At 53.8% G+C, this 23,558-nt stretch overlaps 6 protein-coding genes across 6 annotated transcripts; 3 read left to right on the top strand and 3 right to left on the bottom strand.

The window, feature by feature from the left end:
* Positions 1-1,638: 1,638 nt before the first annotated feature.
* Positions 1,639-4,188, bottom strand: AYL99_09154 (hypothetical protein; the record flags this gene model as incomplete). Its single annotated transcript, XM_018840661.1, has 1 exon — positions 1,639-4,188. One exon carries the CDS (start codon positions 4,186-4,188, stop codon positions 1,639-1,641), a length of 2,550 nt encoding a protein of 849 aa, XP_018690408.1.
* Positions 4,189-9,592: 5,404 nt separating this feature from the next.
* AYL99_09153 (hypothetical protein) lies at positions 9,593-10,529 on the bottom strand (the record flags this gene model as incomplete). Its single annotated transcript, XM_018840660.1, has 2 exons — positions 9,593-10,017; positions 10,130-10,529. The coding sequence occupies 2 exons, from the start codon at positions 10,527-10,529 to the stop codon at positions 9,593-9,595; spliced, it is 825 nt and encodes a 274-aa protein (XP_018690407.1).
* Positions 10,530-11,234: 705 nt separating this feature from the next.
* AYL99_09152 (hypothetical protein) lies at positions 11,235-12,655 on the bottom strand (the record flags this gene model as incomplete). Its single annotated transcript, XM_018840659.1, has 4 exons — positions 11,235-11,869; positions 11,968-12,492; positions 12,545-12,590; positions 12,653-12,655. The coding sequence occupies 4 exons, from the start codon at positions 12,653-12,655 to the stop codon at positions 11,235-11,237; spliced, it is 1,209 nt and encodes a 402-aa protein (XP_018690406.1).
* Positions 12,656-13,826: 1,171 nt separating this feature from the next.
* AYL99_09151 (hypothetical protein) lies at positions 13,827-14,795 on the top strand (the record flags this gene model as incomplete). The annotated part of the gene is made up of 1 exon (XM_018840658.1): positions 13,827-14,795. One exon carries the CDS (start codon positions 13,827-13,829, stop codon positions 14,793-14,795), a length of 969 nt encoding a protein of 322 aa, XP_018690405.1.
* Positions 14,796-16,510: 1,715 nt separating this feature from the next.
* On the top strand, positions 16,511-19,344 carry AYL99_09150 (hypothetical protein; the record flags this gene model as incomplete). Its single annotated transcript, XM_018840657.1, has 2 exons — positions 16,511-16,820; positions 16,880-19,344. The coding sequence occupies 2 exons, from the start codon at positions 16,511-16,513 to the stop codon at positions 19,342-19,344; spliced, it is 2,775 nt and encodes a 924-aa protein (XP_018690404.1).
* A 2,320-nt stretch (positions 19,345-21,664) lies between these two features.
* AYL99_09149 (hypothetical protein) lies at positions 21,665-23,491 on the top strand (the record flags this gene model as incomplete). Its single annotated transcript, XM_018840656.1, has 1 exon — positions 21,665-23,491. The coding sequence occupies one exon, from the start codon at positions 21,665-21,667 to the stop codon at positions 23,489-23,491; it is 1,827 nt and encodes a 608-aa protein (XP_018690403.1).
* Between the last annotated feature and the right edge of the window lie 67 nt (positions 23,492-23,558).

Raw genomic sequence — 23,558 nt, 5'->3', positions numbered from 1 at the left:
AAATCGGTTGATCCTGTCCCTGCGTCGTTCCTTGGCGGACAGGGTGCTCAGAATCCAGTCGGATGGTGGGAGGTAGAAGAAGATGATGATGAATGATCGGGAGGGGAGGCCAACGGGGAATAATATAGTCGGGAGTGCCGGTTGGCGTTGGCGATGGTGATGGTGATGGTGATGAAGGTGGTGGTAATAGTTGGTGCTGGTGGATGGTGATGATTGCTCGCGCCCCTTGGCTTGTGTCACCTATCTATTAGACCCCTTGAGGCTGTAGGACAGGAGATACCTAGGTGGGTATATGGACAAGCAAGTACTTGCAGGGAGCAGAGTCCTGTAGCGTGTTTAGTCAACACCCTCCCCGTCAAGGCCTATGGGCAATTGAATCGACTTTCGGCTGGTCAGGGTGATGGATAGGTCTTCCTGCACCTACCGGCAGAACGTATTTCTAGGTATCGCAGGTCTCGCTAGTAGTAGGATCTCTCCGTCAAGAGCAGATGATACTTGCGTATGGAGATGGTGACCGCGGCGGAGGATGGGCTACGGAACACGATGTGCTAGGAGTTAGTTATCTTGATTCATTATCCGCGGCTGATCTTATCTAATCTCGTCCCTCGTGACCCGAGGCGGTGAACAGGCGCCAAGCCAACCAAGAGAGTAAAGGTAACAAACGGCGTCTTGTGTTCCCGATATCGGGCGCTCACCAGGTGGCTTGTCAGTCCAATCAATCAGTCAAGTACATCACTCACACACTGCCCTAGCCGAGCACGCCGAGTCGCCAACGCGCCAATACTCAGTCAGTAAGACGCGAGGTACTAAGTATGTACACTGCCTCGGGCTTTCCCTCAGAATGAAAGGTGAAGGGCGATCCCAAGAACGCACACCGCCGCGGAAGACCAGAGGGAGGAACAGGAGGGGATGATTGATTGTCAGTGATGGGGGGTTAAAGGATAGGTAGATGGAACATGAGGTCAGACAGCGTCGAAAAGAAAGAGAGAACGCAGGACGGGCTTAGCAGGATGATCAGATCACGGATTATCCGCCAGTAGTAGGAACGAACAAGGGACAGGGACATTAATCACGGAGGACGATATAGTCAAAGAGAAAAAAAAAATTGACTTGCATGAGCTATACAATTAACATGATAGCGCTGACATGATTATGCGAGTATTCCTCCGCACCACTTGGATCCCTTTGATTCGTCCTGGCGATAGATTTGATATCAAGATGGATGGTGAGGTTGTTGTTATCTGCTAACTTGGATAGTGAACAGGTGCTTTTTCGGGACCTTCCACTTTGCCCTGCGTCCCGCTTGTACATTTGACATGGCGTAGATGCTTGTGGCAGTTGACTGCTCGTCTGTGTAAGAGTCTTGTGGACGGGTCCGGAAGCCGTTGTGGGCTATATAGGACAGAGGTACAGGACGTTGGGTGTCGTCCGGCACCATCTCGTCAGAGGCAGGGTTACACCCGGCGCGGCATCGTGTCTCCAATCGCGCATACGACAGCGACAGCAAAGGCAGCCGTGGTAACAGAGTGCTCCCGACGAGACCCCACAGCCACGAAGGATCACGGAAACCGTCATACCGGACACAGACCTGGTCACGAGATGTTCGTACGAGACGGCAACTCTCTACATCATCCAACATCAAGATGCGATGATGCCTTCTGTGAGAAAGCGCATGGACAGGTCAGGCGTGGAGGAAGAGTGTTGCATGGAGCAATGACGTTTCGTGCCTGTGGCATTGGAGACTGCTCTCCGCGACTCGGTCAGAAGCTTGGTTGGATGCTGCAGTTGCGTGGGTGTGATGCAGGGGTAAAGTGGTAGAGAATCTTCGACGACGCCCATGTGTGTCTGGCTCTGCGACAGAATGCTCCTTACTTGGGCATGGAGCTCGGAGTCGACCTTGGAGAGAGTCCTCTTTTGTCCCCTGGGGTGATCATGGCTCTGATGAGCCACGCCCTCACCTGTGTCAGCGAGTCGCCGAGGTGTTGGGGTGACACTCTGGCTCGGTGATTCCGTCAGCGCTGACAATGACATGAGTCCACGGATGGCAGCGACCTCAGAACTAGTAGGGATGTTGTTCGAATGTTGGTGGAGAGGTTCCTCGGCGCAGCCTTGTTGATTGGGAGTCGTCTCGGTACTTTCACAATCCGTCGAGACGGGCTTGCAATGCCGGTCTGACAGCGAAGACACTCGAGATAAAGGAGAGCTGATGCCGCTCCACACCCTTCTCCGCAGCGGCGGTATGCTTGGTGCCCAGGACGACCACGACGAGTTGGATGAAATTGATGACGACCGGGATCGCGACGTCACAGTCGTCGAGTCCGAAGCGGTCGAGGCGGGTGATGAGAGCACTGGGGTGGTTGACCGACTGGGAAGTTCCTGAATTGTCTCGGCAGGACGCAAAAGGCACTTCACAGATGGCAGAACCAGGCTTTGGGGTCGAGGAGGGGGGCAACGTTCGAGACTAGCGTTCATGAAACACTGCTTCCGCATGCTTCGCAGCGCATCCACCGAGGCGGAGCAGCGAAGAGAAGGTCGGCCACAGCTTCGCTCCCACGAATATTGATCCGGAATGCGAGGAGTAGTCTGCGGGGTCGGAAGGTTTCCGAGCTGAGGACGACTCGGTAGTGCGAGACCCTTCGCGGGACTCATCTGGACAGGAGTTTGGGCAGTTGGAACAGCTGGAGTCTTGGTTGGCTCGGGGGCGCGTGTCTTCAAGGCTTCGCTGAAATTCAAATCATAGCCATGAGAGTTAGCCTCTGCGCTTTCCGGTCGCCTGCTCTCTTGCTTGCTGAGATGCGCAAGGGACGTGACGACGTCCATCTTGTCGCTAGGTATATTGGCACGCAAGAAGTCGTCCACATGTGTCGTGTCTTTGACAATGCTCGGGTCTAGTTTCCGAAGTAAAGCTGTCCACCACGTCTCTGAGAACAGATGGTCGTTGACGCTCTCGTCCAACCCCACTTGTGAGATCATGGCGGTCAAGGAAGTGTTGGCACGGCCACCAGGGGGGCCGAAGTTGGCATCGAAAGAGCCTGGCCGGCACGCAGACCCCTCGCTGGGCAATTTACTCAAGACCAAAACAATCTTGCTCCAATTGTCAAAAGCCTCTTTCGGGACATGCAGGTCGTAGTTGATGGTTGCGAGATATTCCCTTTCGTTCTCATTGATTTCACTGCTTCGTAGGCCCGATATCTTGCTCCAAGCCCGGGCCGAGTAGTTGCGATCTTGCAAATATTTCGAAGCCAACATGAGCGCCGACAAGAACATGCGGCGGCCACACTGCATCGCTCGACACTGAGATCTCTCAGACTGCTCGCCTCGACAACCGGCTTTGGACTGGCCATGGGGCATCCTGGCCTTGAGGAGGATGAGATAGTACAGCGCGACTTGCAAAGTCGAGTAGCTTGTCTTGGAGCGTCGGAGAGTTTCCTTGATGAAGGTATCCAGACGTAATACACCAGCGCCATTGAAACAGTCCGACATCATCGGCGGCCGGTCAGAGAGGGGCCATATGGCGGTGATCAGTCTCTTGGCAAAGATGATGAGCAGAGATACAAATTGCTCTGTCACGTCGGTGTCTCTCTTCAACTTGGGTGGGCATTGTCTCCTGAGGGAACAAGCGTTCCTCCGAGCACTCCAGTGTTGCGCATCTGGGTCAAAGCTGGCTTCACCACCACGACCGAGTCGTAGACATGCCTTACCAGACTGTTGGAGATGAGTTGAGACTCGAGCCTTGAGGCTACGATAGGCATACCCAATGACGCAGTTGTTGTCAGAAGCGCCAGCATCTTTTATCTGTAGTCCATGCAACAGCTCTTGGGGCTCCAGTGGTGGGTGAGAGAGCACCTTCTTGAGAGGCGGGAGTGGTTCTCTGCCGTCCTCGTCCAGGAAGATGTCGCCAGGATCGGTTGTTGACGTCCATGACGTCTGAGACGATGACTCGGAAGAGTACGACTCATGTGCCGAATCGCTCACACTGATATCGTCGTCAACGGAAGCAGTGCTGGTTTGATCGAGGTCCGGTTTCACGTTATAGGTATTGAAGGCCCATCGTTCATGGGACTGCCGGTAGTTGTAGAATCGGCCCGGCTCTTCCCTCGACACCGGAGAGAGCCATCTTTCGACTGAATCTTGTATATTTTGGGGGGGATGAGAGTTGGAGAAGGCTGCGACCTCCTCAAAGCCCATCTTCTAGATACGCAAAGGCCAACTGATCCTGCGATTTCGAAGGATTGAGAAGACCGTCCCGAGTTGGTGGCGTTCACGGTTTCAATTACAAAATATCCACGCTGATAGAAGAATAACCGATTAGAAGAACCTGCCGCGCGGAATGAGCATGTTGTCCTTTGTTTGGATTGTATTCATTCTTACCGAAGGCAATGGGTGGCGAACCCACCGCAAGTCAGAGCACTGAAGAACTGTTTTGTTTGGCAAGCTGGCTTGATCACGACAAGCACGAGATCTGACGCGCCTTGGAAAGTTGAGCCTAGGCCAACTGACTGAGGCAGATCTCGAGGTACAAATGCTCGTCTGTCTCAAACCGATCTTGGTGAGGCGTTACCAAAACAATTCGTGACTCTGGCGGTGGGCTTCGGCGTGCAGATGGTTCTTCGTGGATATATGACAGCGACCAAGAAACCATGGCTAATGACCAATTGTCCTGATGACTCTGATGGGAGTGGAGAGTGTTGACGGGAGAGGTGTGGGTTAGGCCGTGTTCTCTGAGGACTCTTTTCAAGGCACGAAACAACCGGCAAGGTTTGGTTCAGAGGGCAGTGAGAGAGAGGTAATTGAAGATAGGTCCCGTAGACACGGCGGCGATGATGTGTCGGTGATTAAGAGGTAAATGTGAATTGGAGGGAGTGAATGCGTGACAAGACTCGGTGGTTGAGAGACGGGAGACGCTCCGATCTGGATTCAGCCCGTGTCTCTGGGTATCTGTGTACTCGGCGGCGGTCGTGGCAAATATAAAATGGTCCTAAATATACAGTGTCTATAGGCAGACATTGTCCCGTGAGTCAGTCGATGTGTTTTGGACAGCAATTCAGTCTCGATGTGAGTCTTTCTTCTTTGTGGCGATATGCGAGAGAGATGCTTTTCGCAGCCAGGAGTGCTGGAAGGGCTTACAGAGGAGATCGAGTGCGTCGGGTTGGCGAAAACCTGCGTCTTATGACCAGAGTACGTCCTCAGGGGGATTCAGATGTGAACAAAGTATAACGAGCAGCCAGTGCTGCGATCCATGGATTGCTTCATCTTGTCTGGTGGTAGAGGAGGACCTCATGCCGGGCCGCTGGCGGTGGTATGGAGGATATAAGGGCTGGGGGTGGCACCCTCGCCACTGCACTGGATGGCTCGCCCACCGCTGAACAGCGAGCGGCCTCAGATCATCAGCCGATGACTCAAATTCCAACCTGAACCTGAGACCCCCCAGTGCTCCCCCTAGCGACACACACCCACCCTTGACCTTTCTCCCCCCCAACACTCACTCACACCCACTGTCTGGACCAGGCATGAAGTGCCCTCTGGAAGTTTGCTTATTATTATTGATTGACTCTAGCCTAACGACACTGCCTGGGCCTACAAGCATGTCCCCTACAAACAAACTACGGTGGCTCCTCTTGCCTGTCTTTTCCCTCCTATGGCCTCTTCGTTGCTCCGTTGGGATTCCAGTTCATCCAACAGACCATATGGGAAAAGATAGGCGGCCCTCAGTTGGGGCCTTTCCTGGGCCTCATTGCAAACAAGGCGTCGATGATGTGCTTCTCCAGCCCGAGCACGGAGTACGGAGCATTCGGTCAAGAAACCTACAGCCGCTCGCCCTCCCAGTTCTGTGCAACCAAGAACGCTGGCGAAACACAACAGCCAATAAAGCTCGCTGGGATTTTTTGCCAGAACGAAGATTATATCAGATTCTGTTAGTCATCTCCGCTAATAGATTGCTATCCAGGTCCGTCGTTCCATTCATAAACTGTTCCTTGACGGCTCGCCGGATCGAGCTCCTTATGCCTCCCCCAAGCCCTATATTGGCCTTCTTGGTTCACCTGGGAGACAGACAGAGTCCGGCCACCACCGCCAGGTCAACATGAGGCTGGCCGCATGTGTAACTGTGCGAATACGTCAAACACACAAGAGGAAGAAGAGCAAACCAAGCTAAGCACAACTAATCAGTGTCTGACAACGCGACGCACTCTCCAATCGGGCCAGCCAACACCCCGCGTGGTGGTGAATCATCGCCAGCCTGATTCGCCCCCCTAGCGAAGGGCAATGTTGCCGTGGCCAGGTGTGGTGGGTGGGTGACCGGCACTCTGACCGGGAGGACGAAGCCCAACTGCAGAAAGAGCGTGAGTCAAACCGGGCGGCAAACCGCCACTTTGCCTCCTTTGGGCGGTGATTCCGCTGCCTCCCTGTTCTACCGGTGGATGAGGGCTGATGGATCCCACTGGTGTTTCCAGGAACATCAGGAGCCTCCTCCCTGTTGCAGAGTCACGGCAAAACTTACGTCTTCACCTAGAATCAGCCTCATATCAAGTATTCCAACATACCTCCCGTGTGCTGCGTCCTGCTAGACGCGGCGAAGTTGGGGGCTGGGTTCAGGTCTGCTGGAGGCTGCCTTACCTTTGCGAGTGGCTGAGGGCGGGCGGGAATAGAAAGCAGCGCGACCCATTTTTGAAATCTTATCCTTGCCAGTTTGGGGCAGCCTAAACTTCCTCTTGGCGAGTGCCCAGCGAGCCAGCGAGCCCAGGTCACGGATCAGACGTTCCTCAATTTTCCGAGATGGGAGAGCAGTGCGGCCAACATTGGCCACCAAAAACAGGCAGAAGCACTCCTGCCGACCCAATGACTGACTGCTACTCGAAAAAGCCAAATTTGTGAACACAAGTCGAGATGCTCGTACCAGCCCTCGGGACTTGATGGGCTCGCTGTCGCTTGGCCAGAAAAGCGCACGGCCATCTCCTCTGGGGCCCTGCCAGAGTTGTGCAAATTGCACAAATTCGGTCGACTTGTGAGCGGCGACGCGAATGCCGCCCCTGCCTGTCAACATCTCTGCATTTGTCATCACATAGACTTCTATCACAACAAGCCCGTTGGTGCCCGTCGTCGATGCAGGAATGCAACATCAGACGCTGGCAACAACGCCCAACGCCCTGCGGCCTTGCACGATGGGCACCACTCCGGCGACCGGATGTGCTAGAATCCCGTGAGATGCCGCCAACTCAGACCCAGCAGTCACTGCTATGGGGAATGTCGTTGTCAAGACGTCGGTTTCGATGGTCCAGGCTGCCTGCTGCCTAGATGGGAGCCAGATGACATCGGACGTGAGCACGATTTCTTGAGATCCGCTCAGTAGCATCCCTTGGACTCATCCGAATACGGGGATCCCAATCCATCTGTGACAATCACGTCCACAGTCTTCTGGAAGCTGACGCGGAGAGCCGGCGGTTAACACTCCACCAGCAGCCTCAAGGTAAGACCAGTCCATGAGTAGGAAATGGAAAGATCAAAGTTGATCATCATCGTCGTCAAATTTCGCACGAATTCAAGCGGCCAGGTAAGAACCAGCTATGATTTCTGATCAGCAGCAGAGCAGCGAACCCGTCTCCCGGACTCAAACAATCAACCTCGCCTCGCCATCTGCTAACGCGGGGGCGCTCAGGGTTTTCGCACTCATACGTGTCCCATGCACATCAAAGCCTGTTGCAAATATCAGCGCCACATGATCTGCAAGGTCTGAGAGGGGAGATTTTGAGTGCTGCCTAACACATCCGGGTCACGTGTCACTCAAGCGAACCAACAATGGACGACCTGAGTCATAATGCTTACAGAAGAGCGAGATGTGTGAATCGCTCGCCATTTTAATCAAGGTAAAAGCAGGCAATAGCTCCACAGGGGATTCGTCTGCCTGTTTCAAGACGCCCCTTGCTTGGCCGGAGGCGAGGCTCTCGGTTTCACCATGCAAAGAGAATGCAAAACCGCGCAACTCGGCGCGAGCCGGATGACATGCAGCGAGCAAGAAAGCATGCCCTCTCAAGACTTGCGCTTGAGCTGGTGCCCATACTTGGTCTGTGAAGGGGCCGAAAAGAAGGGAAGAAGGCTGTGCAGCTGGCCAAAAAAAGTCTCAAACGGACACAGATCGATCGACCTTGAGCTCTGACTTGCCGGATATGTCCTAACAATAGAAGGCAGGGAGATACGGCTCGGAGACCCTATCACCTTCTTTCGTGGAAGCCAGAGACAGCCTCGAAGTTTCCTGTCCATGGTGTTGACGCCGTCCGCTCCCAACCTCCCATGCCACGATTCTAAAGGAGAAAAGAAGGGCAAAGGTTCAGGGGTTCCAAGGCTGCAGATGCTTGACTCACTCCGTCCCGTAAGAAATGTCGTGAAGGTATGCAGGTCGGTGCTTGGGACGAAATAGGTGATAGGTACACCGGAACTGTCTTCTTCCATCAGGACTGAACCTCTGCACCTAATATGAAGATGACTCCGTGCCAGGTTGTATACATCCGTTCAACCATGGAAACCGGAGGCAAAGACTTTTCCGCTGGTAGCAGAAGCGTCTCGCTCGAGCTGGTCCCCTTTGCGATCAGCAGTAGGGAGAGATTGACGGTAGTTGCAAATCAACTTCTTCCTCTCATCTCCCTCAAGCATCTATCCATCGACTACCGAGCATTGTAACCAAACCCCTCTCCCACCCTCTCTCCCAAAAAAAGAAAAAAAGGAAGAGGAATAACTTGCCGCGAGAAATCATGAAGGTCTTGCAAGCCTGGCATGAGAGAGTAAAGCTTCGCTGTGTAGGGATAGAAGGAAAGAATCTCCACAGGAAGGAAAACGGAACAGGAGTGGCACACACACAGAGATATGTTGATATATGACATACCAGCCCATATTGGTACCCTCTTGACCTTCCCGACTGGGTTGTTCCAATATCCTGTTCAAGAAAAAAGGAACCCCGTGTCCCCTCCCTCCTCTTTCTTTCTGTCTGTCTGTCTGTGTGTCGGTCTGTCTGGTCCTCAAAGGATTCGTTCCATGAGACCTCATAGAAACGCTCTATGTAAACAAAGCCCCCCTGACTTGCTTTCCGGGCCCAGGACCAGACATGGGGCCGCCAAACACTCGGAGGAGAAAGGACAGAGAAAGAAATAGAAATACTCGATACTTTTTGAGGAGGCCGATGATAGACCCGCAGACGGGCGGACGAACTGGCCTGTTCTTTCTTTCTTCCTCTGTGTATGTGTCTGTGTCTGCGAGGCATGTCTCCTTCATTCTTCGTCCTCTGTCTTCCAGCTCCTCCTGTCTCCGTGGCTGGTGGCTCCGACACAGTTCTCGTTAATTTATTTGTCTTTTCTCTATCCCCCGCAGAATCGCTTTATCGCAGACATAAAAGCTCGCTTCCCATGATAGACTCGTCAGAACGTCCATCCATAGCAGTATAAGACGCATCTTCATCTTCGACCTCGTGGCGAAGTGGTGGCGTGTCAGCAGGTGTACCACTCTTTCCACAGGAACCGGCACAGCGCCAATCCCAGACCCATTCTTTCCCAGCGACGCCGCCCAACGATTTTTCCTAACCTGCTCCGACGGCCCAGATCGCCCCTCACGACCGTTCGTAACTCGACTTTGGGCCTTGTTCATAGTAATGGGCCATCTCCAGCCCGGCCCTCTTGAAGCCGCACTTCACGTAGAACCCCTCGTTGGCCTCGCTGCAGTCCAGAATACTCTTGTAGCAGCCGACTCTCTCGGCCACCGCGTCCAGCGCCTGGATGATCCTGAGCCCGAGTTTTTTGCCCTGCTGATTCTTCGCCACCGCAATGTCCTCGATGTGGCCCACCAGGCCCATATTGTGGATGAATTTCCGCTCCACGATCACAGCCCCTGTGCCCACGACGGTCGACGTCTCGTCACAGATGACCAGGATGTAGTAGGTGTCGTTGCGCGAGGAGATGAAGTCGTAGCGCGCGTTGAATTCGGCCAGCGTGGGCTCGCCCACGGTGGTGAGAACGCGGAGGGTGGGAAGAAAGCCTGGAGCAGGAAGAGGGTTAGGTCAACCTCTTGCGCAGTACACGGGTTTGTATCTTGCCAAAATTGGGAATATGATGTCTGTGACTCCAGGGAGCTCAAGGCCAAGACGTACCTCCATAGTAATCGCTCCGTCGCAGAGGGCGGATCGTGTAGCCCTCGGGCAGTCGTGACATGACTTCTTCGGAAATGAGCGACGGGGAAAACAGCAGCGGGTCATCTTCCTCCCTCAGGTTGGCTGGTTTGCCGTGTTGGGCCAATCCATCTGCTACAGGGGCAGGCGTAGAGGTCGCCGCTGGTGTAGGTGCAGTGCCGTTTGTAAGGGTAGCAGTGCTGGTGCTTGCGTCTGCGACACCATTGATAGTCACTGTGGTTGTCGCTGTGGGGGCAGGTGTCGGCTCGGGCACGAGTGAGACCTGTGTAGCTGCTTCTTTTGAGACTGGGGTGGTGTACTCGGTCGCTGAGTTCGACGTCGACAGAAGCGTTGCTTCGGTGGGCGTTTGTAGGTCGGCCATCGCTGGTGCTGGTGCTGGTGCTGGTGCTGCTTCTTCGTTGTTGGTCGGGTTTATGTCCTTCTTTTATCACTTTTCCAAAACAAGGGATTTGATAAAATCCGCAGACTCTCGCCACTAGGCTATCGATCGCAGGAACACGAGAAGATAAGGCTCTCGAGAGGACTTCTGGCTCGAATGAAGGGTATCAGAGGGAGTGGAATGGGTTCGTCGGCAGGGTCACTGCAGATAGTGTGTGCAGTCTGGTGTTTGTTTACCCGCGTCGCAGGACTGGAGTTGGAGTGGATTTCTTGCTGGGTGAGAGAGTGTGTCCAAGGGCAACCGTGAATACTTGGTGCTGTTGTTGGGAATGCAGAAGAAGTTGAAGCTCGTCAGGCTTCCTGAAGTGAATGGTAAAGCAACCTGTCTTCAACAGTATTATATCTTTCAGCCCCTGTGCGCTGTGTCAGCCGCAGCGTGAGATCAGCTCTGGTCGAGGTGCAACCCACTGAAACATTGAGATTTGGTTCAGCCTCGGGCCGTGTTCCCCAAATAACCCGAATTTCAGGGGTTTTGGGCTCACTAGGCTCTATTACTTCAGTATGTACGAGGTATTACCCTGTGCGCAGTAGGAGATGCTATTAATACACTCCAGCCTTATTCATTACGCCGTTGGCTCTGTCCACAATTGTATTTGATTCTATCACTGTCTATATACCTTTTCTTGTCCTATTGATGTAAAAAATTGATTCGATCTGGTGCGTCGCTGGGTAAAGAGCAGATTTCTCGGAAATCCCCCAGCTGTGTCCCTTTGGTGGACAAGGTGTGTTGGAAGCTTTCCAACGACACGGCACCTTCTATGGCACTGAAAGGGACCGTGTCGGGCAACTTGGTCAGATCGATCAGGCCGTCATTGATAAAGAGCCGTACGGCATGCTCTCGGCCTGTTGCGAGTTCCTCTCTATTCGTCTCACAGGTTATACGTTCGAATATCAACCGTCCCCCCATTGGCACCACGTCACTGGTCTTCCATTTCCGCTCGGGCACGAGCCGGTCAGTGGGAAGATGACCCAGATCCAAAGAATCATCAAAGATTCCCAACGTGGTCACTGCAGGGACGATGTCACCGTCATGGACGAAGCTGAAATAGACGTCTCTGGACGAGTGGTTGGACATGAGTTGCTGTGTCGCATTGAGCCACAACCAACCCAAGACTGCCCCAAACTTGTTGCCTGGGCCAGCTCGATAGTAGTGCAGCAGGTCTCGCGCATACTCGAATTCGAGCCACTCACGCTGCTCGAATACATCACACCACGGGCTCTTTCCCCTTGCCAGGATCTCAAAGCCGCACATTTCCATCATGCCTGTGGATATCTGTCAGCTCCCGTTTGATAACCAACACATGCGAATCGCAAAAAGTTCTCGAGCGTGACACGGGCCCAGGGAAGCAAATCGATCATACCATAGACTTCGAGGGGACTGAATATCATTCCCTCTGCGTCGTTGGCGAGTCTCTCGCTGATAGCCCGGGAGAATGTGCTCTGCCACTCTGCCAGCTTTGCGTAACCGTGGTCATGGCCGTACTCTTTGTCGTCGCGGTAATTGAGACAGGTGTCTCCTGGTGTAAGCGTATTTGCGCCTCGATCTTCGTCCTCGGGAATGACTACCAGCACTGCTGAGCCATCAGACTTCCAGTCTGAGCCAAAGAATCCAGTGGCGAAGTGTTCAGCAGTCTCCACGTCCCGTGGGGAGCTGCAAGACCAGAATTTGGTTGGGCGACCCTCGGGGACAAGATGGTTGTACCGCTGCCGCAGAATTCTCCCCGTGTTAGAAGCCTGTCGTGTTCCAGCATATGGGCCCGTGGCAGTCAAATTCTCGAACGCAGGATTAGAGAGATCTGTAAAATAGGTCCATTCTTCGAGAAATGAGAGCGACCCCGTGAGATTCACCCTTGTGCCCTGAAGTCGGTTAAGGAGATCGACGTGACCTGGTCAAGTCCGTTAGTGCCTCCCCGGTTTTAGATCACCAAAGCAACTCACGAGAGCCAGCAGCTTTTGTCGGGTATCGCTCAGCGTGCCGTGATAGCTAGAGAAGTTAGCACGGAGGGTGCCAGCCTGCCGAGTGCTGTCTACATATTTGTACCTTACCATGTGAACTTGATCAACGGAACATTTCTTGGGGAGGGGCGAGTTATAATAGTTAACACTGTCTACCTTGTGAATCCAAGGACCGTTTCCGCCCAGGTGATGAAACAAGTTCCACAAAGCATGAAAAACAGTGCTGCACAGACCAGTCCGAACGAGAAAAGGAGAAGCTGAACAAGTGTCGTCTTGTGCGTGGCGCAGTAGAGGGAAAGCCAGGAGAGCTGCAATAAAGATGAGGATAAACAAGCCCAACTTCGACTGGTATCGCCTCCGAGAGCGCCAGTCTCGGTCGAGTTTGAAAGTTGTCGAAGGTGTGGGCGCCAGATTTGATCTTCCAGATCGGGCCATCGCCCAATTCCTCAGGCAAGAGATATTGCGTCCCCGGAACAGGTCCTCAAGAGATTCGTTGGTCGTCAATGTTGTTAGTTATACTGTGTGTCCGTCTTGTTGATCGAGTCGAAATGGCTGTCTTGAACTTCGAATAAGCCGGACGACCGTCTCGCACTGCCTAGTTGCTTCGAAATCGGAAATGCTCTGGTTTGTGCAAGAAAACTGTCTCCTCGGCGTTACTCGTGGCAGACAGCCTGCAGACAAGTGGAGGATACTGGTGAGACGAGAGGAATATATTCCAAACCAGGATTTCGGCACCAGAACGAAGAGCGAATAAATAGATGCATATTTGGCCCGGATTTTGACTTTCTTTTCTCTTCTGCTAAGCAGCAGCATTTTGCATCTTCACTCTTGGCTCGCGCTGTCCATCTCGTTGGCTCTGCATCTGGATGCACACGTTCTTTTCTCTGCTAGAGGAACCAGATTCGACGAAGGTGATCCGATGTGTATCCCTGAGGTCTGTACTCGTATCTCCGTGGCCAGGGCATCCCTTCTCTGCTGGCCTAGTCGTGACTCCGGCATATCTCACGCCGAAAGGGAGGACCGCATCGCCAATAGAAACGCCTGAGAATCCTTTCAATGCGTCCCCGCATGCGAGGGGAAAACACGGGCAAGGATGGCGACGGCGCAGTTACCGATTGACTGTGCCGCTGTCGGAGGTGTTGGCTCAGCATGATAAAAACGATGCATCTTCTCACGAGAGGATTTTGTTCCAGGGCGCAGTCTGTCTATCACTACCTTCACCTGAAGACCAGTAACCTTCCTTCAAGGAATCAATTCAGGCAACATGGGCTCTACAGATCCGACCCCCCACGCCTATCCCGTCCCTCCAGCGGGAGTGTACTGTCCTGCCGTCACTTTCTTCGATCCTGCCACCGATACCTTACTCCCAGACAAACAAGCGCAATATTATTCCTACCTCGCCAGTTCGGGGCTGAAAGGACTCGTCATCTTGGGCACAAATGCAGAGACCTTTCTGCTTACCCGCGACGAAAGAGCTACGCTCCTGCGGTTGGCACGAAAGTCCGTTCCTGAGAACTACCCCATCATTGCCGGGGTCGGAGGGCACTCGACTGCACAGGTGCTTGAGTACATCGCTGACGCCCATGCTGCCGGGGCGAACTATGTCCTCGTGCTCCCGTGCGCATACTTCGGCAAGCAGACCACACCTACCGTCGTCCACAACTTCTACGCCGCCGTCGCGAAAGCCTCTCCTCTTCCCATCCTCATCTACAACTTCCCTGCCGTGTGTAATGGCCTCGACCTGGACTCGGATGCTATTGCGGCTCTGGCGCAAGAGTTTCCGAACATTGTTGGGGTCAAATTGACCTGTGGTTCGGTGGGAAAGGTCACACGGCTGTCGGCCACCTTCCACCCCGAGCGATTTGCGGTGTTTGGTGGGCAGTCGGATTTCTTAGTCGGTGGCCTGGCGGCTGGATCGGCCGGTTGCATTGCTGCCTTTGCCAACATATTCCCCAAGACAGTCGTCAAAGTCTTCGACCTGTGGAAAATGGGCAAACATGACCAAGCGTTGGCACTGCAGAGATTGTCTGCTCATGCCGAGAACCCCACAAAAGCCGGGATTGCCACGACGAAATATGCCGTGAGTCAGTTCAGTGCGAAGAAAGCCGGAGTTCAAGGCGATCTTGAGGCCATGCTGCGACCTCGGCGACCGTATGAAGAGCCCGGTGAAGCGGTCAAGAAGAAGATTGTTGAGGTGATGTTGCCCGTGGACGAGATCGAGAAGACACTGTGAAAGTTGGGATAGAAAGATATGGAACCATCTTATTTTTCTTTTGGGACGTCTCTTGTCGCGACCGTTAGCCTCCACAGCTTTGCTTCATCTCAACCGGGCTGCATATTCACGGTTGTACTACCCGACGAAGCTCCACGCCGTGCAAGCCACCTCGTCAGCCGCAGATCCAGTGGAATTAATAAAACAGATCGGTTTCTCTTAAAAAAATTTCAGATCCTGGTAGATGCTGATCAGCGCCGCGAACTTGTTTGGAGTGAGATTTACCGGTGCCGCTGTGGCTCACCGCAGTCAATTTGTGGATAGAAAGTGTAATGTCATGGTGCAGCAGGGAAATGGAGAACGAGAAGGGGTCGACAAGCATTCCTGCAGAAGCGGGATGATTGCAACACGGCACGGAAAATACGAGCCTCCCCACAATTGATGGGTTGGTTACACAGGATCGAGGTTGGGCATACGAGGTACCTCGTACATAGATACTGATGCATGCGAACACGAGGTATAAACTACCGACACCAGTGTGCTTCTGGACCTCCTTGCCTGCAGTGCCATTGTGGACGAGAAACAGACATGAATGAGACAGATGAAGGATCGTCAGGTTGATAGAGATCTTTCAATCGTCTCACTGTACTGTACTCGGTACATGGAATGGGCAGTCAATAGTCAGTAGTCAATAGTCAATACGTCACTGCTGGCGCTGTTTCCCCCACCATGAGCCGCTCGCCGGATAAACAGCGCCGACGCCGCGCGTCATTGATTCCCAAAAGTGAAAGCGCCACACAGAAGCACCAGAAGGATGATGCTGCCGATATGCCACTGCATGCATTGAGCTTGATTGGCACCGACTTCCGTAGTGACCCGTGAAGCTGGAAACTAACGTAAAACCTGCTTTTCGAGACACTAGGCATAGTTCGTAAAGCTTTCTCGCGAGTTTAGCCTCTTTTCACATGGGCTTTTGAGGGAGCTTGGAGAGCTTAACAGCTGGTGGTGGTGGTCGCAGTAACGCATGCGGAACGGAGGTCTCGGTTCTTTCTCCACGCTGCTGTCTCGGCATCGTGCCCATCTGCGAAAGGTAGGACGATGCATGCATTGATACCACTAGCTAGCTCCAGCTTTCCAGCCACGTCCCTCCTGGGTGCCTCCAGCCGGTTGGTGGGGTGTCACTGTCGCCGTGGTAGTAGTACCCAAGTCACAATTCCCATGCCCACCTTCCACTTTTCCACCATACTAAAGAGTACCCGTCTTTGACATGTTCCCACCCATCGTCTCTCGTTCTGTCACTCTGGAAGTGCTCGAACCTTTACTCTCACCCCTTGAACAACATCGTACCCTTCGTTGACAGCTGTCCAATACTCTTAATTCTGCACATACACGCCCTCTCCCCCACGACCTGCCCTAGCCGAGCGACCCGCAAACCATTTCAGAACCTCCGACCAGATGCCCTCGCTGCGACCTTGCCAGAACTGAGCCCACAAGTCTCCTGCGTCCTGGATCTCTCATAGAATGGGCTCCCAGATAGAATAAAGAAGAAATCTGCACATAATCCCGGAATCCTCACTTAATCCCAAGAACCCGATCGGTCAAGCTGCGCATAGCTAAAGCCAACGAAGCTCCATCCATCTGGTTATGTCAAAATCTTTCATCCTGCGATCAGTCACTCAAAATTAGAAAAAGGATCCTCGTCGATCTGACAAGCCGGGCGTGGGCCGTTGGCAGCCATGGCGTCGATGCTTCGGCGCGCCGGGTACTTCAGGTGGACAGCATGGTCGATCGTCATTGTGCTTCTAGCATTGAATGTGCAGCAGGCTGCAGCAGACAACATCAGATGGATAGAGTATACAGGTAACGACGGCACTGTCTACCTCAACGACGACCGACGACCGTCCCTGTACACTCAGGATTATGGAGATTGCCAGGGCGACTCACTCATCAATGTCACCCGTTTCGATGCCGCCTACTACAAGGACAACATGACCGTTCTCTTCCATCTGGAGGGAACTTCTGCGTTGACAAACGAGAGTCTCATGAGTGAGTTACACTGTTCTCCAGATTAAAGTGCTGACAGCCCGCTGACTGGAACATGGCAGTGTATATCGGCGTTTTCGCTTATGGACAGTCCCGTTTTAATCTGACGTTCAATCCATGCAACGCCAATATCAACAGTCTTTGTCCTCTCAACTCGTCCATACCCATCAACGCAAATGGCATCATCCCCGTGGCGCCGTCGGACGTGGCTAATATCCCCTCCATTGCCTTGACCATTCCGGACTTCGAAGGACAGGCCATACTTCGAATCTTTGCCAACTCGACCGAATCTCAAATTGCTTGCTTCTCTGCGGTCGTGACCAATGGAGCCTCGTTCTCGCATCCGTCTGCCGTGGCCTCTGTGCTCGGCGCCTTTGCCGTCGTCGCCTTGATATCTTCGGCAGCCACGGCCATGTATGGACACGATGTTTTCGAGACCCGAAAGCATTATGCCCACTCGGTCTCTGTTTTCGTGGTGTTCTCCGTCTACCAGCACATCTTCTTTACTGGAGGGCTATCTATGAACTGGCCAAGTGTTCTGGTCTCTTTCTGGAGTAATTATGCGTGGTCTGCCGGGATAATCTACAGCCAGAAGATGCAGAATTCGATCAACAAGTTCATTGGTAACAACCACGGCAATATCAGCACGGTCGGCGCCGCTCCTAACGGCGAAAATGCTTCCGGGCTCGGGGGTGGCTATGAAATTTCACAGATCTACAAGCGAGCAGTTCCGACGCCGTTTGCGTCACTCCAAGGGGATCCCTTTGACATGGGTCACCTGCTCAAGAGACAAGGTACGAACACCACGAACGGTACTCAGCAGTTCTCGTGGTACGGAAGGCCGGTGCTACCAGGATTGCCACTCCCTGGGAACTATTCTGGCTTTGCTGGAACCTTGGCCGAGCTTAACATACCCGCGTCCAACGCATTTCTAACGGGCCTTCTATGGTTCCTCATCCTGATAGCCTGCCTTTTGGCCGCTGTGTTCCTGCTTAAATGGACTATCGAAGGCTTGGCCGCCGCGCGACTAGTCAAGACAACTCGGCTTGGGTATTTCCGGAAGCATTGGCTATGGTTCATGGCTGTGGCCGTCTTGCGGACATGCTACATTGCCTTCTTCATGATGATGTTCTTGACCATGTTCCAGTTCACGCTGGGGGGCGCCCACGGCGTCAAGTCCATTGCAGCAGTGATGTTAACACTTTTCCTGGTCGGAAATCTAGGCATTTCCGGATACGCCCTCTGGTACAGGAAAAAGTCTGAGGTCTTGCCAGAGTTACAGGAGCAGGCAAGCCACGAATCTCGTGGCAGCGAAAATCTTGGAAAGTCTGCTTGGTATAAGATCAGCTTTAAGAAAGCGCCAGAAACCCAGGACGCAGAAGGCCAGGCCTCCCGACCGAAAACGTGGCTCCAGAGGCACCTTTCGGGTTCGAACACTGGCAGAGTTCATGTTCATGACGATGAAAACTACATCACCAGATTCGGTTGGCTGGCATCCAGATTCCGCCGGAGCAGGTGGTGGTTTTTCTTCGTCTGGTTGATCTATGAACTTGTAAGGGCAGCATTTTACGGCGGTGCCGCAGGCCATGCCTTGACCCAGGTCTTCGGTCTACTGGCTTGGGAGATTATTGCTCTGGTCGCAATTGTCCTGCTGAGGCCATTCGAAAGCAACCGGCTCAACTTGATCATGGTATACCTCCTAGGCTTCAGCAAAGTGGCGACGGTGGCCTTGTCATCAGCCTTTGACGCTCGATTCGGGCTGGATCGGATCATGACTACAGTGATTGGAGTGGTCATCATCGTCATCCAGGGGATTTTGACCATTTGTCTGATGATCGCGATCGTCCTTGGAGCCATTTCCAGCTACATGTCCATCACGCGGTACCGAGAGACCATCAAACCCAAATCATGGCTGAAACCTCGAACGCGATATTTCGCACATGTCGACCGTAAGGCAACTGACCGACCGAAACCACCTCCGCCACCACCGCCGCCAGAGCCTGAACGTCCGAAAGAACCCTACTTTATGGTGTCGAGCGTCCGGCGACAGCCTAAAATTGAGGACGAAGATCCAGACAACCAAATGGCCGAGCTGTACATGTCACCACGCGCTTCCATGGACCCGGAGAAGGAAGCAAGTCATCAAGTGAGCGTGTCTCGGTCACAATCCACGCGGTCTCGAACTAGTGTATCGAACCTGCCGTATGGAGCAAGGGCCCATCGTGTGAGCTGGAGTACGAAAGACTTCCAAGACATGGGCCTTGAGCAAGACATCAACCCCATACATACCCGTATGAGTGTAGAGAGCATTCGCGACGTTCCCAGCAGACACCGAGCGGCAAGTCTACGGGCAGCATCACGAGCTGACACACCCATTGGGGAGATGACCGATTCAACCACCGCCCCAGACGCTCTGGCCCATCGTCGAAGTCACCGACGCAGCTTGTCGACACCACTGGGGTCAAAACGGAACAACACCACGGTTGACGAAGAAAAGGAGAACCACCTAGACACCGTTCACCAATAATCCGGAGAGTGAAAGCAGAGACGCAACGCACGAAGCAACGTGACCTTTGACGACATTTATGGACATAATTAATCATTGAGCGTTTTGACCGTGTCAAGCAGCTCCAGTGACGAGCTATGACTACAACATAATGCGCCGGGGCTATTTTACGAGCGAGGCATAGATACAGAGCTTCACCATCATGCATTGAAATCATCATAGAGGCGTCAGGTACGGGCAAGGCAAAATGGCGAGGCATGACCCAGGGCCGGTATCTTACAGTACAGCGCGTGGCGTTTGAACAGGTTCGTGGCACTTCATTAGCAGATTGCTTCCCTGGAGATAGAGAGCAATTTCACAGAATGCGACCTCACGCTGGTCCGCGATCGACAGAATTTCATGAAGTTCCCAGAAACTCGGTGATGTGTTAGATCATCTCGAACAGCCCGCGGCTGTACTTTCTCTTATAACTTCCCAAAAAGCGAGAAACGGGATGGTTCTTGATCCTTCCCCTAGTCAGACTATGGCCTCTTGACACTCAACGTGTCAGTTCCTGCTGACTACGCCCAGTCGTCATTTTCGCTGGCTTGAAACTTGAATCGGAATAAGTCCAGGGTTGGTCCTCGCCCTTGAACCTGCACTATGTGTTGCCGCGTTATCCTTGATCCTTCGCCGGACACGGTTGCATTCGCTTTGACCGAAGAAGAACGGATTGACAAGACGAGATGGCACCTTCGACTTTGATGAATGGGCTCTCAACGTGCTCTTGGCCCCGAACCCCTGAAAGACAGACAGACCTCATCATCCCGTTCGCACAGGTTGGGTCGTAATTGTCAACTAGTTGTTGCCCGCTTCCACCGTGAGCAGGGCGCTTTTCTGGAAAGAGGGATGACAGTCCGCGGGCTGAGACACTAAGAAAGAGTGGCAAGGAATTGCAGCCTGACCCGTCACGATAGCTGCGACGCTCTTCTGGCACCCCCTGCATTGATAGACGGGAATAGTGCCATCTGGTGCCATTTCATTTCCCAGACTGGCGGTGGTGATCCTGTGTTACCTGAGAGTTTGCAAGACACGGAACCCCGGATCGCCGGAAAGGCACCCTGACGTTGGGCCCGGATGAGCAACGCATCAGGGCCTCACTAGCCCTAGGCTGGGCAGTTGGTACCCGTTGGGTGTTGTTCAGTAAGCAAGCGGCCCAGGGCGCGACCCTTCTCACTGGTACCAAGGGTGGATGAGCCAAGGACCCCCGTGAGCCAGTGCCGCCAGAAGCGGGCACCCAGGCGTTGCGGCACCCACCAACCACAGGCTGTCCTTACCGGATGGGCTTAAGTAATGCCGTTTTCTAGGTGCCTTTCTCCTTCCTCTGCCGTTCCATCCTCTCCGGTCTCGCCCAAAGCATGCCTAAGCCACCAGGGAGAGCCACCAGGGAGCCACCGGTGGGCCTCCCCGGAGCAACCCCCCCAGTCTCCTGGTGGGCGACTGGTCAGCTTCTACCACCCACTACCAAACTCTTCGCGGACAGCCGCTCTTCACCGATGGAACTTTGGATAAGCAGCATCATCCATCCCTCGACTCATTCTAACTTCTTCATCCATCGATGCGACCTCCTGTCCATCCTCAACCATTATCCATTTTCGTCTCGCTAATTTGGCCGTCGAGATCAACCGGATCCATATCCTCGTTCGACAGAGAGAAGTTATCGTCTCCCGCCCCCATCATACAGAAATCGGGTCGAGACCGACTTTGTGAGGTCACGGAACCGCTTTCTTTGCCAAAGGCGCCAGGCATGGTTTCTGCACCTCGTTCACTTCTTTTGCGGACTGCTTACGACAAGTACTGGAACGCTGCTCGTACCACCTCACTTGACGCCGCCCCTCGTCTCCCGTGTTCATTCCATTGACTCCTCCCGTTTTCAAACCCAAGACGGCCCCGGATTCTGCAAGGTCCCATCATCTCGCCCCTGTATCCGGCATCCTTTGCGGGCGATCAGTGACGGTTCAGTCGCTTGGTAGAATTGGACGTCGCTCTCTTATCGACCCCTGCACCTCTCCTCTACCCGTGTTTCACGACGCAAATCGGTGTAAACGGCCCGAGACTGATCATGTGTTGACGTGGGCTTCGCATTTAGTGCCAGTATCAACCTCAGGCTCATCATTGAAATACCCACCCTCTGCGAACGTGCTCAGAAAGTTCATGTCGCGGTGAATTCCACTCATTCAGCCAGGAAAAACTATCTTCGAGGACTATGCCCAAGCAGCCAACCCAATCGTTACCATCTGATACTTTACCCTTGACTGAACCCACAGTTCAGCCGCGTCGGTCTAACAATCACCTCTCCGACATGCCTACCTCGACAATCACCGTCTCTAACACGAGCTCCCGAAGGACTTCGGGCCAGATTCAAAAGCCTTTCGAAAATGCCCAGGTTGCACCACTGCCACCACCAACCGAGGCGGGCCCTCCGGTCGAGGACCCGACACCAAAAAGGCCTAAGCGAACGCTCAAGCTCACCGCTTCTCAACGAGAGAGAAAAAGAGCGATTGACCGCGAGGCACAGCGAAGCATCCGTCTGAAAACCAAAAACTACATTGCTCATCTCGAAAACTTAGTCCGAATCATGGAGAATGGGGGCTCATCAGCGAGTCACGGTGAGAGCGGTGAGCATCTGCCGGGGCAGGCAATGACCGAGGAAGGTCAAGAGAGAGTCAGAGCACTTTTATCTCAACTGAGGCAGAGCGAGGACGAAGTCAGGCGGCTGAGGGAGATGGTCACTGGAGTACAGAGGCTGGTGGCAGGGGCGTTGAATGTTGGCGAGGATCCGACAACGAAACAAATAGGCGGCCTTGAGGCATACAACATCCAGCAACCGACACAGATGGCGACGCCTCTGCCAGGCACGGTGCAAGATCACCTCGAGAACAGTGCTTCCGTTTACTCCCACAGTTCGGATTCATCGTCCCCTGTCATCGAGCTGAGTTACCAGCCATTTGACCAACCGAGGTCTGCCGAGGTATCTGCGCCCAGTTATACCCCCAGGGTGTCAGGCCCTCGATCCATTCCTCCGCACCACCCGGACCGGTTCGACAGCCGGGGGAGGTTAGTCCCTCCTGCCCCGGTGTTCGAACCAACAAAGTCAGAGCCCTTGGACGCCGCCGGGGACAGGGTCGAGGGTGAATTGTTCTACCTCTCCGAACGTGAGGTCAACCGAGTATTGGCCGGAGGCCATCAATCCTTTGCGAACCAGCCTCTGGACGAGGACATCGTCGTCCGCGCGGTGCTACATGGATGGCGCGACGTGCAGGACCTGTACCTCCTTGATCGAGGCTGGCAGGCGCTCAGGAGCATTGATCAGTCCATCTTCCGCGACTGTGGCGTTGTCGAGAGGATCGCCATCCTCCACATGATGCGGTTGAAGCTGCTCCATCAGAGCAACGTGAATCCACAGTTTCTGGCCCCTCTACCATCCTTCTTCCAGAGAGGCCCCGCTGAAGATCCGGAGGCCCTGGAGAAGATGCCCCTCATCGAGCACTTTATCTGGCCGGGTATGCGGACCTGCCTATGCAAGAATGCGACCCGGTATATCAACAACAAGTTTTCAGATTCATTCAGACGATCGCTCAAGTTCCTGTGGCCCTACAACGTGTCAGACGTGTACGAGCGGGACCCCGTCACGCAGCTATACTCAGTGATGCCGGAATTCAAGCGGCGCGAATGCGACCTCCGTTCGTGGACGATGCGAAAGGACTTCTTTGCACATGCAAGCGAACTGATGGGTGCCATACCGGTCTATGAAGCGTCTGTGGACCGATCCCTGCTTCTAGCCGGACAAGTACCTATGCAGGCAGGACTGAACGCGGGACAAGCCTCCCGACGGACACTTCAGAAAGCACCTGCTGGGGCCATGGAAAAGCAGGAAACCGCAGAGTCGCAGATGGCCTCGATGCGTGCACCAGCCCATGTTCACTCCTCTCACCATCTCGGCAGCCTTCCACCTGTCTCGACGGCAACCATACCCGTGTCGCAGATTCCGCACGCTGCGGAGGTCGAGGCTTGGCTCGGCGATCCCGATCTGGTGCCGCAGTATTGGAACATGGGACCCGGCATGAATGTGGGATTCGACGCCGTTTCGCCGCAGTGGACGGGTGTCCCGCGAGGATTTGGAGGATGATGATCAACGACGACGTGGGTGGCCACCTCGAAAAGCGATGTTTTGTGTCGATGCGTCTATGTTGTGT

Source organism: Fonsecaea erecta (genome assembly GCF_001651985.1).
Source record: "Fonsecaea erecta strain CBS 125763 chromosome Unknown Scaff8, whole genome shotgun sequence".
Classification (NCBI taxonomy): Eukaryota; Fungi; Ascomycota; class Eurotiomycetes; order Chaetothyriales; family Herpotrichiellaceae; genus Fonsecaea; species Fonsecaea erecta.
This window is presented reverse-complemented; position numbering and strand designations above follow the sequence as displayed.